Below are 16,035 nucleotides of genomic sequence, written 5' to 3'. Positions count from 1 at the left end.
TGGTGCAAAAAACAAATGACAATCATAAATAATGAACTTGTGAGCAACAAAATGTGTTCAAATTTCATACACAAAAATATACATTTATATACAAGTATTTCGCAAGACCAACAACTACTACAATCTTGGAACTCTTTAATTTCTTTCAATACGTTGCGGGTTCCAAGTTTATATGGCCTGGGAATAGTGTCGACGTTTCGACCCTGAAAGCGCCAGTGTTTTCAGTCGCAGCGGGTCTTTATCAAGACAATTATATGCGCAGCACGACAGTCCTCTCAACCAGGTGCGTAAGTCACATGGGAGTGAAGAATGTTCGATTTAATCCTCTAACACAGGTACTTAGTCACGTGGAGATGGAGATTGGTCGTTTGATCCTGGAAGCAATCACTAAAAATAACAAGAAAAGGGAAAACTCAATTAACTTTTCCCTTTGTGGTATTTTATTTTCAATGTCTGGAGAGATGTCATGCGGGTTATCCTCATTGTATTGTTTTGATCCTCTGTCCTGACTTCTCCTGGCCGAACTGCGGCGTCGCGTGGGAATTCCAAAGACTTCCTTGATCTGAGAAGGTATCTGAATGTGGAAGATCGTTGTGGGGAAGTTGGATGCTCGGAGGTGTGTAGCTCCTCCGTGTAGGACGGGTCCTGACCCCCAGGAGGCTCTCGTGCTCATCGTTCCACGCTAATAGAGGGGACTCCGACTTTGAGGTACCACTTTAGATCTTGTCGGCACATTTGGTACACAAGGTGTGTGAATAATGGATGAGGCGAGCGGGGAACGGTGATACGTTGATGAGGCTACATGAGGTAGCACCTCTTGCTGCTTGTGTGCATGTGCTTCATGATCGGGGAGTGTAACCCTTCCCCCCACCCCTGTACATGCCGTTGTTGTGTCAAGAAACTAGTCGACTAAATCCACACAAGTTTGTCATCAAGACCTGAAGTACCAGCTGCCTCCCCCAGCCCACCCCACCTAGACCCCGAACAGTGCGGTAAATGGGCTCGCACACTATACCGGTGTGTGCGGATTCCCTCCGCTTAGGACCTGCACTTCTCCTTGCCCCGGGAGGGTATACCTGTAACCAGGAATTTGGAGCAGGGGCTGGAACAGAGTTGGAGGGAAGTCAGAGCAAAGCCTGTCTGCGTTAGTCTCGGACTGCTGAATGCCAGTATGCTCACCCCCGGCTGAGCCACAGGGAAATCATTCAGTAGAGGCTTATTTTCATAATGAAAGGATGGCTCACTTATAAGGACATTGCAGGCCCTGCAACACTTTGTGACTAACAGCACAGGGACCAATTACTCTATATTTGTAAGGTAGGGTGTGCTGTCTTCAACGCAAGTCGACCCAGAACAAAAAAAAACAAGCAGTTGCAATGCAATAGGACCCGCATTTATGTAAGTTTGAGCTATTGACATTGCAAATGACAATGCCTTTTATTTATGTTTTAAAAACGAAAACAAATAAAAGACATTGTCATTTGCAATGTCAATAGCTCAAACTTGCGTAAATCCGAGACCTATTGCATTGCAAATGCTTGTTAAACAATGTCACCCCTGTAGACATTTATTTGATGCACCCCCAATCTAAAAGAACGGAGACACTTTTTATGAGGTACCACGGAGACACTTTTTATTTCCCCTTTTAAAGAGGTTGAACTTTAGCCAAATACGCCCAGCCCTTTTGTACCTGAAATTGTTGATGCCAGACTGTATTTTTTCTATTGTAAGTTACCTGAAATCTACAGTAAGAACAAGGGCTTGCCTGGAATTTTTGTTATTTTAAGGGAGGAGAGGGCACATTCTGCTTGAAAACTTGGTAAAAGTGCCTTTTTCTTATACAAATCCATCTGCTCCCTATTTATTGATTTGAATAACAATTTTCATGTATCCGGTTTTAAACGAGATGTGGATGTTTTGTAACTTTTATGGTTTTCTTTTCGTAAAACCGAATAAAGTTTGTTTGATTGATTAAACCCCTCATTTCCTTGCCCAACATGCTCCTCACCACTGGCCTTTACTTGCTCTAAAGAGTCCTCCACCATTGCACCAGACCGTTTGTATCCTGGAAAGGTCGTCTTAACTTGGTGTTCCTATATCTTGTGCAGAAATCCAGAATTTCTAAACCACACCATGCCTTCTCAGTACTGTATTAGTACACAACTGGCTGTGCCTGTCATGTCAAAGGAGGATTTTAGGCACAAGCCTGATCTGATCTTTCTGGCTTAGATGGCACTCAATACACTTTTTATTCCTCTGAAAGGTGTTTAATGAGATCTTCCATCTCTTCCATTATTGTTGATCATATCAGCTAAGCAGTACACAGGAGTTAGTAGCTGCCCTCTGCATGTTTTTCAAATGCACAAAAAGTGATGGGAGGAATGCTGCCTGATGATAGTCGAGCCACTGGCAATTCGCTCAGGTGCATTCCAACCCATAATTTTCTTTCCGACCAAGCTACCTCAGATTAGACCTATCCACATGCAATAGGCTCAGTCCGTTCCGAAACGCCAAGCCAGGTCTTCTCTGAACCAGAACACAAGCAAACCAGGCGGGCCCTTTTTTTTATTTTTTTAGAAGAGTAGAGTTCAATAAAAATACATCCAAATCCCATAGATTTGAGTATACGGTCTAAGCGTCTTAACAAGGCTGGTATATGGTAACACGCTCTAGTGCCTATAAAAATGTAAATTATGAGTGGTACTCAAAATATAGCAATAAAAAAATAGAGATGTAAAAGTAAAGTGTAGATGAACAGGTAAAAATAGTAAAGGACAGGCTCGCTGTTAAGCAGCTTGAGAAAAGAGGGCAGAATGTCCCTTGTTCCAATGTTAGAACCAAACACTATTGGTAGGGTGACTATTAAAATGCACTTCTGAACGTACAATGGCAGGGTAAATAACTGGAGGACAATTGTAAGAATCAGAACCCCTTTCATATGGCCACGGGGCAAGAAAGACAAATGTTCTGTTATAGCCAGATGGTCATTCTTTCAGATGACCAACTAATCAAGTGCAGGTGTTTAGCATCAACTATTATAACAACCCTCTTAACTGATATGGAAGCATAGGGATGCATATGCTTTTCACATAAGACTTCTAAACTAGGACAGTTGTTATGTTTAATCAATGACATTGTGGAATTTGTGTGCTGTCAAATTAAGTTCATTTTGACTACTTTTAGGAGTTAGAAGTAGAGAAAGGTCAGATGCATCTTTATATGTAAAAGCAAAATGTTAATAGTGTACTTTCTTTTTCATATCGCTGTAAATTTGGGGTTTGTGAATGCAGAAAGAAGAGTCAGAACAGATGATCTAAAGAGCCAGAATGAGACCACCAGTCAAGCTTGACCTTCACATGACCTATCACCACGAAAAGCCTTGAAGGTGCATTCAAGTACTGATTTCGAGTGGCGGTCTCCTAAATTCAAGCCATTGTATATTTAACTACCATGCTAAAAGAGACTGGAATAGAGCGCTAAACTGTTGCAATCCTGTCTGGAAAAGTGTGAAGGATCCATCCCCACACCCATGTTCTGAGATGCCACAAAGAAATAGCGCCTCTGAGCCAGAACCAACATGCACCTCTTCACCAGACTTTGTGAAAAGAGCAATGCAGTCTCCACTAAAGGTATATAAAGGGTGAGCAGGGCAAACATAAAAGTTGCACCACCCGGTGAATGAACAGAAAGCCACCTGCGACAGTCAATCTGCCAACACACTCCCCAGTCTTGTGGCCCAACTTGTACTCCGGACACTTGCAATATTTTCATACAGAGTACAACATCTGGCACGATGAAGATGCTTGATGTCTTGGCGGCGGAAATACTGAAACATTTTTACAGGTTGTGGAGGTGTGCAGGGTGGCCACATCTAAAGACTATGGAAGGTAGTATTTTGTCCAAATGATATACTTCCGTACATTTAATGTTCAACACTGGCTTGTGTATTGGTCCGACTGGCTGTACTGAAGTTATTTTAGGTGTGCACTGTATCTGCTGACATTAGAAAAGCAAGTGATATTGTCTGTCTGAGCCAAACCTAGTCATCTACATATTGAAAGATTAAAATCTTTTAGACCAGTGCTCTGTGATTTGGTCTCCTATTATGTATTGTTGGACTTGGCCCTTCTGGCAGGTTCACCCCTAATCTTTTTGCTTTTAGTATGTGATCTGTGTTCGTGATTTTTGGGTCTCTGCCCACTTTTGCCCTGTGTCCCAGAGTAAAGTGCGTGCGTGTAGTGAGGCTGGCCTGCCCTCCCATAGGAATGCATGGGGAATGTGTGTGTCCATGTTAGTTCCTGATGTGTGGGGAGTGCAGGCTCGAGTTTGGTATGTGCGAACTCGTGAGAGTGAATGCTGTGCAATGGTATGTGCGGCTTGTATGTGTCTAGTGGGGAAGTGCCACTTCTAGACATTGGTGTGTGTGTGTGCAGTGAGGGTGCTGGAGTGTGATTGGCTGGAGCTGGCTGGCAAGCCTGGCTCCAGGAAGTCTGGATGGGTCTGCCCAGTGGAGAGATCAGCATGAGTGATGTGAGGGAGGGCTGCACCTGGTTCCTGAATGGGGCTGGGCTTTCCGCACAATGCTGGCTCCGCCCCCTGTGGTGCGTCTAACGACCCTAGCCTCCCTAGTGAATGAAAGGGGTGGTTGAGCACATCAAGGGTGCTCCAAAACCAGCTGCGACTGGTTTCTCCCCCGCCTGCACCTACAGACAAAGGGTTTCACAGTATAAGAAGGGGCTGTGTCCCCATTTATTTTATTTTTATTTATTTATTTTCAAAGTTTTATATAGCGCGAACCAGATCTTTGCAGATATCAGAGCGCTTTACAGAAGACAAGGGCTAGGGGAAGCAAAGGGTGATTAAACAAACTATTGGGTACCGTATAGTAGTCGGTAGTAGGTGAATAGCCAGATAGGATAGCAATCAGATAAAAAGCATAATACAAAAAGGATAGCAATCAGTTAAAAACATAATACAAAGTAGGATAGCAATCAGATAAAAAAACATAATACAAAAAGATAATCAGAATAACCAATAATACAAAAAAAAAACGGAGCAAAGTCTTCAGTCCAGTAAATATAGAGTTCAGGTGAATTTAGTCATAAGGATGGCTTTAACCTCTTTCTTAAAAAATGCAGTGGAGGAGATAAGTCTGGTTTCAGGTGGGAGTGCATTCCAGATCCTGGGTGCCATTCCCGAGAAGGAGCGTTTGCATGTTTTTTCCTTCCGGAATCCCGATTCCGGAGGAGATTTTTTGTGCTTCTGTTGCACCTGGAGCCTCCTGATATAGTCAGCTTTTGAGTGAGGTAGTCGGGTGACTTGTGGTGTACGGCCAAGTGTGTAATGCAGGCGATTTTCGCTGTATTCTGGCTTCAAACGGCAGCCAGTTCAGTGATTTTAAGTCCGGAGATATGTGCGAATGTTTCCTTGATCCAGTGATAAGTCTCGCTGCAGCGTTCAAGGAGGCTCTTAGGGGTGCGGTTGTTGATAGGGGGAGTCCGCTGAGAGCCACAATTCCGTAGTGAATGCGTGGGATGACTAGGGCTTGTACAGCAGTTTGGAAGTCCTTAGCTGGGAAGAAGGGTTTAAGTTTCCTCAAAGTGTTGATTTGAAAATTAGCTCCTTTAGTTGCTTTGCTAATGTGCTGCTGCATGTTAAGATTGGCGTCAAGTGTGATGCCTAAGGATTTTGCGGAGTCCACGATGGTGGGTTGGACATTGAGTGCAGTAAGGTGCTTGAGCCAGGTTTGGGAGATGGCGATTTTCGCAGGAGGTGCGATCAGAAGGAACTCAGTTTTCAGAGCATTTAGTTTGAGGTGATTGTCGGTCAACCATGATTGGGTGTTTCTGAGTGTGGAGTTCAGAAGTTTGATGTCTTCCGGGGATTGGAGTTTGAGGTAGAGTTGAGTGTCATCGGCGTACATGTGAAAGTGTACATTAGATGCTTGAAGCAAGGTGGTGAGTGGTTCCATGACCAGGTTGAACAATGTGGGGGATAGGGAAGATCCTTGTGGGACGCCTAATGTTACAGGCACAGATGAGGACAACACGTTGTTGATCTTGAACTTCTGAGACCGGTTATGTAGGAAGGAAGTGAACCATTTGAGAACAGTTCCGGATACACCCATTCTGGTGTTTAACAGCTCCAGAAGATTCTCATGTTTGACAGTGTCAAATGCTGAGGAGAGATCAAGTAGGATGAGGAGGCAGGAATCGTTGTGATCAAGGATTTGGAGGGCGTCATCAATTATGTGCATCATAGCCGTTTCCGTACTGTGTTTTGCTCGGAAGCCTGATTGATGTGGGTTGAGGAGGTCAAACCGGTCAATGTGTTTTGTTAATTGGAGTTGTACGCATTTTTCCAGCAGTTTGGCCAGGGTGGGGATATTGGTAATAGGGCGGTAATTGTTTAGGTCAGCAGGGTCAGCTGTAGGTTTCTTGAGTATAGGCGTGACTTGCCCCACCTTGAGGGAGTCCGGGATGAGCCCTTGTTGCAGGGAACTGTTAATGATTTTAGTCCAGAGTGGGAGGAGCAGTGGGGTAAAGTCCTTTACCGCATTAGCAGGTAAGGGGTCTGTGAGGTGATTAGAGGGTTTCAGGGTGCCGAGCAGTTTGTTAATTTCTTCTTCAGAGTAGGTGTCGAAGGACGACCATGCTGCGTTGTTTTTAGGTTGAGTGTTAGTTATGCTGATGGGGCTGGAGTATCGGCTTACATCATTGAGGAGATCACTTCTTATATTATCGGTCTTTAGCTTAAAGAAAGCAGAGAAGTCTTCACAGGATGGTGTAACGCTTGTTGTGCTGTTTGGTTGTAGAGGTTGTTCCTTGGTTTGGGTTTTGACTAGTTCGAACAGTTTTGTTGGTCTGTTTTTTGCTTGGTCGAGCTGGAGGCTGAAGATGTCAGATTTCGAGCGCTTGATTTTCCTAAAGTAGGCATTCCTCTTGTTCTTAAGAGTTTTAAGGTGCAGTGCTGAGGGGTCTGACCTCCAGGTGCGTTCTGCCATTCGCATGGCACGCCTGTCATCATTGAGTCTACCATCATACCATGGTTTCGAGTTCTTGGTAGAGACTCTCTTCCGTTGCAGGGGGGCGGCTTCGTTGATTATTGAGGTCATAGAGTTGAGGTAGAGGTCGGTCAGGGATTGTACGTCAGAGGCGCCCAAAGGGGGAAGGAGGAGACTGCAGGTGTGAAGGCAAGGATTTGGGGTTAAGTTTCTTCAGGTCCCTTTTCCAGATCTTGGATTTGGTGGGTTGAGCCGGGTTAAGTTTAACTTTTTCGTTGATGAAGAATGTGATAATGTGGTGGTCTGACCAGTCACAGGGTTGGATTGCTCCCAGTTGGGTAGAGTCCTCTTTGGCGATAAGGTCGAGGATAGAGCCTTTGTCATGTGTTTGGCTGTTGCATATTTGGGTGAGGTCAAGCGCATTAGGGAAAGTTTTGAGACTATTCACCACTGCGTCATTATGATCGTTCCAGTGGAGATTGAAGTCACCCAGGTAGATTTGAGTGTTCTGCCGTCCGGCATTGGATGAGATCGTGTCCATGAGTTGTTGGGTGAAGGTGAGGTTGTCCCCGGGCGGGTGGTAGATGACATGTAGAGAGCTTACAGTTTTGCCCTCGCTGGTGATATCGAGGCAGATGAGTTCACAGGAGGTGAGGGAGGGGGAGGTGACTTTAGTAACAGAGAGGTTGCTCTTAAAAATGCATGCGATTCCCCCGCCCGTCTTGCCTGTCCTGTCGAGTCTAATGATGTGGTAGTTGGGGGGGGGGGGACTAGAATGTCCATTATAGGAGTAGAGGATTCAGTTAGCCAGGTTTCAGTCAAAATGGCTAGATCAAGGTCCATTGTTATGATGAGATCCGCGATGTCGGAGGAATGTCTAGGGGCCGATCTGCAGTTGAGTAGGATGCATTTGAGTCTGGGGGTGAGAAGGGTGGTCGAGCGTTCTAGAGAGAAGGTGACTTTTCTGAGATTATTGGGGACGGAACTTCTATTGCTTTGTGTGGGGGGCCTAAGGGGATTTGAGAGAATCGTGGGTATGGGGAGGTGTGTGGTGGTAGAGTGGTTTAAGGGACCTGGGACAAATGATCGGAGGAGGGTGTGTATGTCGTGGTCCGAAAGGGGATTAACGGCGCGTCAGGGCGGTTGGTGTGATTGCGAGCAGGGGTAGAGGGCCAATGAGGGGAGTATTGAGTGAGAGGGTCTGTGGGGAGGGTGGGGGGACTTGTTGGGCAAGGAAGTGGTGGTAGGTAGGGGGTGTCTGGGGTGTATGAGGAGAAGTTCTTTGATGGTGTGTAGATCTTCTTTGAGTTGGAGGAGGGTGGACATAATCATGTCCAGAGTAGGATTGGGGATGGTGTTGGGGATGAGAGCCATGGGCTGGTTGAACAGGGAGCTGGAGGGAGGGGGGGGGGGGGTTGAAGATGGCCACCAGAGTGGAGGACTATTCTAAGATAGCCGCCAAATAGGATAGTGAGAGACAGGAAAAATAGTCCTCTGTCTGTTGCAGTTAGGGTTTAGAGAGTTTAGTTTCCCTTTCTACTCTGGGGCAAGTCGAGTAAGTCCAGCTTCTATGTTGCTAGGTGGGGATGAAACAGTCTGATCTCTGTTTAGGTGATCCCTGGTCGAGTTGTTATGCAGCCTCGTGGTCATCTGGGGGCAGTGGAGCCGATTTATTGCTCCAGTTTATGGCCCCCGCCATTTTAGACCATGGAAAGACCGATATGAATGACCAAGATGGTAATTTAATTTAAGTGCAGATAACTTCCAATATTCTGGACAGACAATGAAAGAAGCGACACGAAAGTTTAAAGTAGTAAAATGAGTGCAGATACCTCTTTAAGACTCAGGACATGGTCGTCAGCAAACGCGCGTATCCGCCCCCTTCATGGTCCGCAGTTCCGTTCGTCCCGGCGGTAGCAGAGGGGGCGCGGGGAGTGGGAACCAGGGTGAGGCGCTGATCTGTGGGTCTGGGCAGCAGGCAGCCCTGCGCTGTAGATCAGGCACTTAGAGAGCAGGCTGCACCGAAGCTGCTCGATCTCACATGCCGGGCACAGGGATGTGAGACGCCTCGATAGCCCAACTCGCTAGTGCAGCAGCGTACAGCTGTGGTGCAGGACGAGGGGGCAGATCGTGTAGGATGAGGGGGCAGATCGTCGTCGCAGTCGGGCCGTGAAGCAACCCAGCCCACCTCAGTCCTCGAAGCTGTGTGCAACCCCAGATCCGATCACATTGTCTCCAGGATTGCCCTCAGTTTGATCCGCCAGGGCATAGGTGCGATATTCCCGGGGCGAGTCCCGTCCCTAGAACCGATCCGGTGCTGATGGGGAAAGTCAGTAGGCGACTCGGAGACCTCCAGAGGGCAGCCCAGCTTTCCTGGTGGACTCCGGTTAACGGTCTCGTGCACAGCGATGCCAGTCTCCTCGGTGGCCGCAGGTTCTGCAATAGGCTCCAGATATCCGTCTCCTCCGATGGTCCGGTGAAAACGTGGGAGCCCTCAGCCAATTCGTACTCCTCTGGTGTCCACCGCCTCCAGGCGACCACCGATCACGAGCACGGTGCGCTTCAGTCCTCCGCAAGTCAGGTAGGAATGATAAGGTTGCGATCCAGTTACTTGTGTTGTTTGTGTTCCTCGAGGTAGTGGGTGCTAACAGGGATAAGTTCCAAAAATGGGATCCCAAGCACTAGGAGCTCTGAACAAGAGCTCCTACCCGGCGGCCATCTTGACCATAAATCCAATGGCCCCATGAATGTTGTTCTCTGCGAAGATCTTATCTGAGGGGGCTGCTGCTGTTGCTGTTGCTGGGGCCAGGAGGACCGCCACTTGGACTGCCTCCCTGCCTGGAGGCCCGGTGAGCTGGCTCTGGGCCCAGCCTTGCCCCCCTGCCTGCCTCCAGAACCTTACTGGAGCTTTGCTTTTGGCCTCTAGCGCTGTGAGCGCTTTATTCTGGCCCCTGGCGCCTGGGAGCGCTTTATTCTGCAGCTAGCGCTTAAGAGCACTTTATTTCACTTATAGCGCTGGGAGCGCTGTAATTGTCCCCTCAGCGCGTGGTAGCGCTGTTATGCCATTTCGCGGCTGCCCACGCCCCATATTCACTTTTTGTTATTGATTTAATCGAGGGAGCCCACCCCTCTTCAGCCTCGCATCACCGCAGCAGTCCCAGGGCGGAGGAGGCGCCGAAGGAGCAGCCGCTGACGTCACCCGGGCGCCGCGCTGCCATTGGTTAAGGCTGCGGGAGGCTCGCCGGGCGACCTGCGCGGTGATTGGCTGAGGGGAGGCCGAAGAAGCAGGAAGCAGCCGGCCGTGTCCACGAGGCTCCCCGAGTGAAGGGAGAGCCCAGCAGCCCGTGAGGAGAGCCACCCCCGCCACAGAGAAGCCGGTGAGTGGGGCCCTGGTGAGCGAGTGAAGGGAGGAGGGCGTCTGGGCACATTGCCGGTGCCCGCCCCTTCCCTCCAGTGTGCGGGCCTGGCCTGAGAGAGGCCCCGTTGTGTTTAGAGCCCTGAGAGGGCTCCGGGGGCATCACTTGCTTTTGAGTACCCCGAGCGGGACTCAAACGTCGCAGGGGCACAGTAGTGGTTGAGCCCAGAGAGGTTCACGGCGCTACATTTGTCTTGAGAGCCCCGAGAGGCTCAGCGCGCCCCGTTGTATTTACGAGCCGCAGAGGCTCTTGTTGGCAGCATTTCCTCAGAGTCCGCAAGGGACTCCAGCAAAGCGGGCAACAGTTGTTTTGAGAGCCCACGAGGCTCAGGGGGCACCTTCGTATTCCAGAGCCCTGAGAGGCTCCAATGCCAGTTCTTTGTTCAAGAGCCCAGAGAGGCTCACAGCCCACATTTGTCTAGAGCCCTGAGAGAGGCTCAGAGTGCCATTTTGTGTATGTAGAGCCCAGCGAGGCTCTTGGGGAACACCAGTGTAGTTGGTTAGAGCCCCGAGGCTCCCACGCTGTGTTTGGCCCCATTGTGTTCTTGAGCCCACGAGGCTCCAACGTTGGCCCATCATTGCTTACAGCTGCCCAGCACTTAGTGGGCAGTTGCTACGTTTAGGTTTGTTCTTGGCTGCCTGCGCAGCCTACCCTGACATTTGGACTAAGGGCATTCGAGCCCTTGCGAGGCCAGTTGGCCTGGGGGACAGTTCTAGTGTTGTGCCATGTGCACCTTGCGCAATTTATGATTTATCTGCTAATGTGGTCTTTGCGCATTTGTTATTACATACACCTCTGAATGTTTGATGCATCATGTGTTTTGCTTCCTTCCCTTTGCTATGAGTTATTTGCTTAGGTGATTGCTTTTCCTTTTATAGGTCCTGCCAATTAGGTCCTAGTTCCCTGCGTGATTTTCCTACAGTGGTTAGGGTTGCATAGGAGGTATTTACCCTTTCACCAGGGATTACTGGTTGTGTGCTATATGTACTATTTTGGTGCTAGTCATTATATGCTTTATGTGCTGAGTATTATTCCTACAAAGTATTATTTCTAAAAGTGCATACCCCTGACAGTGGTCCAGGTGGCCCTGTCCTGTACATAATCCCTTGTAAATTCTGCCCGTGCCTGTAGGCCCATTGTAAAGTGTGTGGTGTTATCTACTGTGTTTTTGCTATAATACAAGGGCTATTTTTTTATATAACCTTGTGTGGAGTTTCCTTTGTGGTGGGCCTTGGGTGTTGTTGCTGGGTGCGCGCGCAGACACTTTACACATCGCCTCCGAGATTAGCCTTGCTGCTCGCGTCACGTTACCTAGAGGGTGAGCAGGGGTTATCTTGGTGTGTAACTCCCTTGCCCTGACCTGGGAATGGTGATCTCTGACTGACCTTGGTGCGAGCCTTGGCCAGCCAGAGGTCCCGTTTCTAACTTGTATCTGCTAACAAATGGCAAAAATATAATTGGAATTAGAGTCTGGAAGACGCACCAGAGAGTGTTTTGATCTTTTCAAGCCTTTTGATTTGCATAACTGAAAGGGCACTTGAGTCTGCATAGTGACTGAAAATTCTGTAAAGCTGCTGCTCATTCAGGAAAAGAGAAAGCAATAGTTGACTCACAAAGTAAAACAGAAAATATAAATCAGAGATACATTTTCAAAACCATAATCAAGCCCAAATAACGCATCAACGTCTTCCGGGACCCATGTTCTATAGAGTGGAAATAATGGCTAAATGACTCTAGAAATTATGGGAAGCTAGCGTTGCTCCTGGAATCTTTAAAGAAGTAGGAAAAACGTATTGTTACATGTAAAACAACATGCTTTTGCACCATATTCTGCTTTTTCTTGCATGAGAGCGATGTGGTCTTTTCATACGGTGTGTCGGCAAGGTGGTATGCAATTCTAAGCAGTAGCCTTGCTGTACCACTGCTAAACCTGCTGTTCTGAGGTGATTTCCTCCTGGGGACAGCAAAAATCCTTTAATCTCCCCCTAACAGGCTGGCGATGGAAGGACTGGGCGTTGCAGAAGGGTGCTGTCTTGCTCCCTCGCCTGAAATGCTGTCTGATCGGTGCCTCAGGGAGTAACAGACTGCAGGGCGCCAATGGACTTTGCGATCTTGGTGACCTCCTTGATTGTCCCTAAAATCCACTTGGAGACCAACAAGATGTTCCCCATCGATGAGATATTAAGAAGGTGTTGCAGGACTTCCAGTTTAATCCATGAGCTGTGAAGTCATGCATGGCAGCAGAACAGGATTCTGGTGATAAAGTGAGAAGCAGTATTTATGGCATGCATTGAGCAGTGGATATTTGCACTGGAAATTATTTTTCGTTCAACAAATACCTTCTCACTCCGCTTTCAGTAGGGCTCAGGGAGGTGTACTAGGGCTTCCATTGTGTCCCAGGTCATATCTAGACCAGCCCAATGAATTGTCGATTTGCCACTGGGTGGTTGCACAGACTGCTAAATGCCTGCCAGCAGCACAGAGCTGCTTACATTTGCCTAAAATTGAGTTCCACTGCTAGCCGCTCTAGGATTGGACACTGCTGACACCTCTGCCATCTTGGCGCTTACGTTGGGATGCACTTTCAATGTCTATTGTGGCTCCAAAGTGGGAGGCTTGATGCCATCGGCTGGGAGGTTTGCAAGTAGTGTTTTGGCTCAACACCCTTTGACAGGTGATTTTTTCAACCTAGATCAGAGATCGAGGGTGGCGGTGGACTGGAGATAGAGGAAGAGGTCTTTTTTTTTGGCCTGCTTAGGACTTCCGCTGGGACAGTGCTTTGCCTCAGTGTAAACAAGTTTGAATGGGCAGGGCTTTACCCAACAGCTCATCGCTGAGGAAGTATTTAAGGCCCTTGGTGTCTATAAGCGTGACCCTGTCAGTAACGGTGCAAAAGGTGCACCCTTCTTGGCCTCCCTTGGGTTGGATGTTGGCTGGACCAGTGGGATGCCAGAGGGCCTGCCAATTCTTCCTCAGTGTTAAAGGGTTCTGTTCACTTATTTTTTTCCAATATTATTCATTGATTATCCTTCACTTTGTATCAGCTCCACGCTCACCCAAATGTTCTGGAAATGTTAAAAGTTTTTTGTAAACAGATAAAAAGACATTTATTTTCATTAGCAGCAGTAGTGCCTGATAACTTTTATATTATACAAAGTTCTTAATTTGAGATAATGCAATCTGTACATTTAATTCACAAAATATCTATGGTTCTAAATCGATGAATTTTTCTGACAGAGGAGGTACGTGAATTAGCCTAATTTGCTAAACTTCAACCTAGATTTGTTCTTGGTAATAAAACTGAGAAATATTAAATAAGAAACCAGACAATTTTCTTCAATTTGCAAGGATTCATAAGGTGCGTATCCTGTTGGTGTAAAATGTGTATATTTTCAAGGGAAGTCATTGGTTATTATTTTGGGTAGTCCCAGCAGTATTCTCTGCACCTTTCCCGCTTTGCTAGATCATTGCATCAAGTAATGAACCTAATTTTTGGAACACAAGTATGGTCTAATTGCTTTCAAAAGACAGTAATGGTAACAAAAATAAAATTAAGGAAAAGTTTACTTGAACATTAAACGTGTATACAATTTGAATGTAATTTTTTTTTCAGAAAATCTCCAACAATAGGACACAGCACAGGTAAAGCTGTTGCATACCTTACTCAAAAGCATATCACTGCTGGACAACACTCACCGTAATACGCAACAGAGAACCATGAGGTGGGTGGGTACGTTTGCTGGGTTAACCATTGCTGGTGTGTCTGATCTCATGCAGGCCAAGAAAGCTCTCATTCTTCTGTTCTTATCTTCCACAGCTTTCCCCAGCCACAGCTTTTTAAGGTTTGGACAAGTCCATTCCCGAAACGCAAGAGCTTCAACAAGTTCAGGAGTCTGGGGTGATTTTCCTTTATAAGCCGCCCACTCTTTAATGATGACTGGATAATCTACAAAAATCAGGTTGAATGTGTCAGTTGGGAACAAAAAGCATTATAACTAGTTTTAAGCAGGTCATATTTGGTAACTGGAAGAAAAGTAATTTGTGGATAATTTCCACTGAAAAATGGGTGCTGTTAAATAATGCAGACTAAATCATAATAGTAACAGGGGAGGGAATTAAGGCGGAGGGGGGTTAGAGGAGGCCAGTTAGCCAGAAGTCATAAGAAGTTACAAAAATGAGCTGCATCACCGTGTTCTATTCTTCGAGCTTCTAAGGTAAAACATTTTGAGCATTATTTCCAACTTGCTTACTAGACCTTTCCAATTTTACTCTTGTAGCATTCTGAAAACTCATATTAAGGAGTCACATTCCTTTCTCCTTTCCCAACTACTGTGCTATCTATATTCAGACTTTTAATACATTTGGGCTAAAATGGCTGAACTTTTTATTCTGATCAGGACCTAAGCGAGTTCTGGGATGTGCGACAAAGCTCTAGTTTTCTAGTTTGAGGATGATTGCATTAAATATTTTACAATACCACAGCAAATTACCTCAAACTGCAAAGCATGTGGTGCTAAATTAATGAAGCAATGGATGTTTTTCAGTGAAATACACCATTAAAAAAAACAAAAACCTATAACTGCGATTTAGATAACTGTCCTTATAATTTTTACAAAGGCGATTTTGTTGCACTGAATTAAAAGGCTCCGTAAACCTGGCTTTCCTAAAAAAATCAAAAATCTCAATGGGCCAGATTCACAGGGGGCTGTTCTAAATGTAAGGCATTTGCTTCCACAGGGATTTTAAAATATTTGAATGTGCAGACTACAATGGGATATAACAAGGTTCCAGTGAGCAGCTATGAGGAGTAATGCAGCTGTTGAAAATATGTTCCGGTATGTTGCACATAAGCAGAGATTCTAATCTTTATCCACTTTTTTAATGCAAATAACTAGCACAGAAATGTTGATAATGAGGATATACGTTCTGCGATCACTACATCTGCAATAATGTGTTGTTGATCAACATGTAATAACCATGTAAACATCCGGAATTATTACATTTCACATAAAAGCAGCTTTGACAGCTTTCGTAATGGTGATATGAAATCTGGCTAATCTACTGGCCTTTTGGTATCCAGAATTTATGCAGAAAACTAACCGTAAAGATATTGATAGTCTGCAGTGGTCAACACAGGTTGGCCTACTCTAGGGCTAGGCAAAAGGTCTAAACATCCGTATGTTCTTCATCTCGCCTACAAAATAGTTCACAATCCTCTTCAAGTCTAAGGTGTACTAGACTATTCTGTTGGAAAGTGTGGTTTTGGAAAGCTGTTGCACAAGTTACTTACCTTCGGTAACGATATATCTGTAAGAAACAGTAGTTAGTATTAGATTCCTTACCTTAGAATATCCCCAGGCGTCAGACTGGATCCGAAAATGTTTGCGTAGCAGTACCCATGTGCGTCGGTAGGCGTCGTCCGCGGCTCCGCGTCCGTCGTCGGCGCCGTGATGACGTCGTCGGAGTACTTAGACGCGCCTCCGCACATCAGGTAAGTCAAAACCAGATTTAAGTCCCACTGGGGCATCACGAAAGGAACAGGGGGAAACATATGAGTGATGCCCATCAAGAATCTGTTAACAATCGGGGACTTGAACAAAGAAGGCTGATCAGGTA

General features: G+C 46.4%; 1 protein-coding gene across 2 annotated transcripts in view; it reads right to left on the bottom strand.

Moving 5' to 3' along the window:
• The window catches only part of FAM120A (family with sequence similarity 120 member A), a 401,275-nt gene that overhangs the window by 130,131 nt on the left and 255,109 nt on the right, over positions 1–16,035 (bottom strand). For both annotated transcript variants that reach the window (XM_078661614.1, XM_078661613.1), the window contains exon 11: positions 14,116–14,365. In XM_078661614.1, coding sequence (XP_078517740.1) covers positions 14,116–14,365 — 250 coding nt within the window. The remainder of the gene's footprint in view (positions 1–14,115; positions 14,366–16,035) is intronic.

The sequence above is a fragment of the Lissotriton helveticus genome, chromosome 9 (genome assembly GCF_964261635.1).
Source record: "Lissotriton helveticus chromosome 9, aLisHel1.1, whole genome shotgun sequence".
NCBI classification, from domain to species: Eukaryota; Metazoa; Chordata; class Amphibia; order Caudata; family Salamandridae; genus Lissotriton; species Lissotriton helveticus.
Note: the sequence above shows the minus strand (reverse complement) of the source record. Positions and strands in the feature narration are given on the sequence as shown.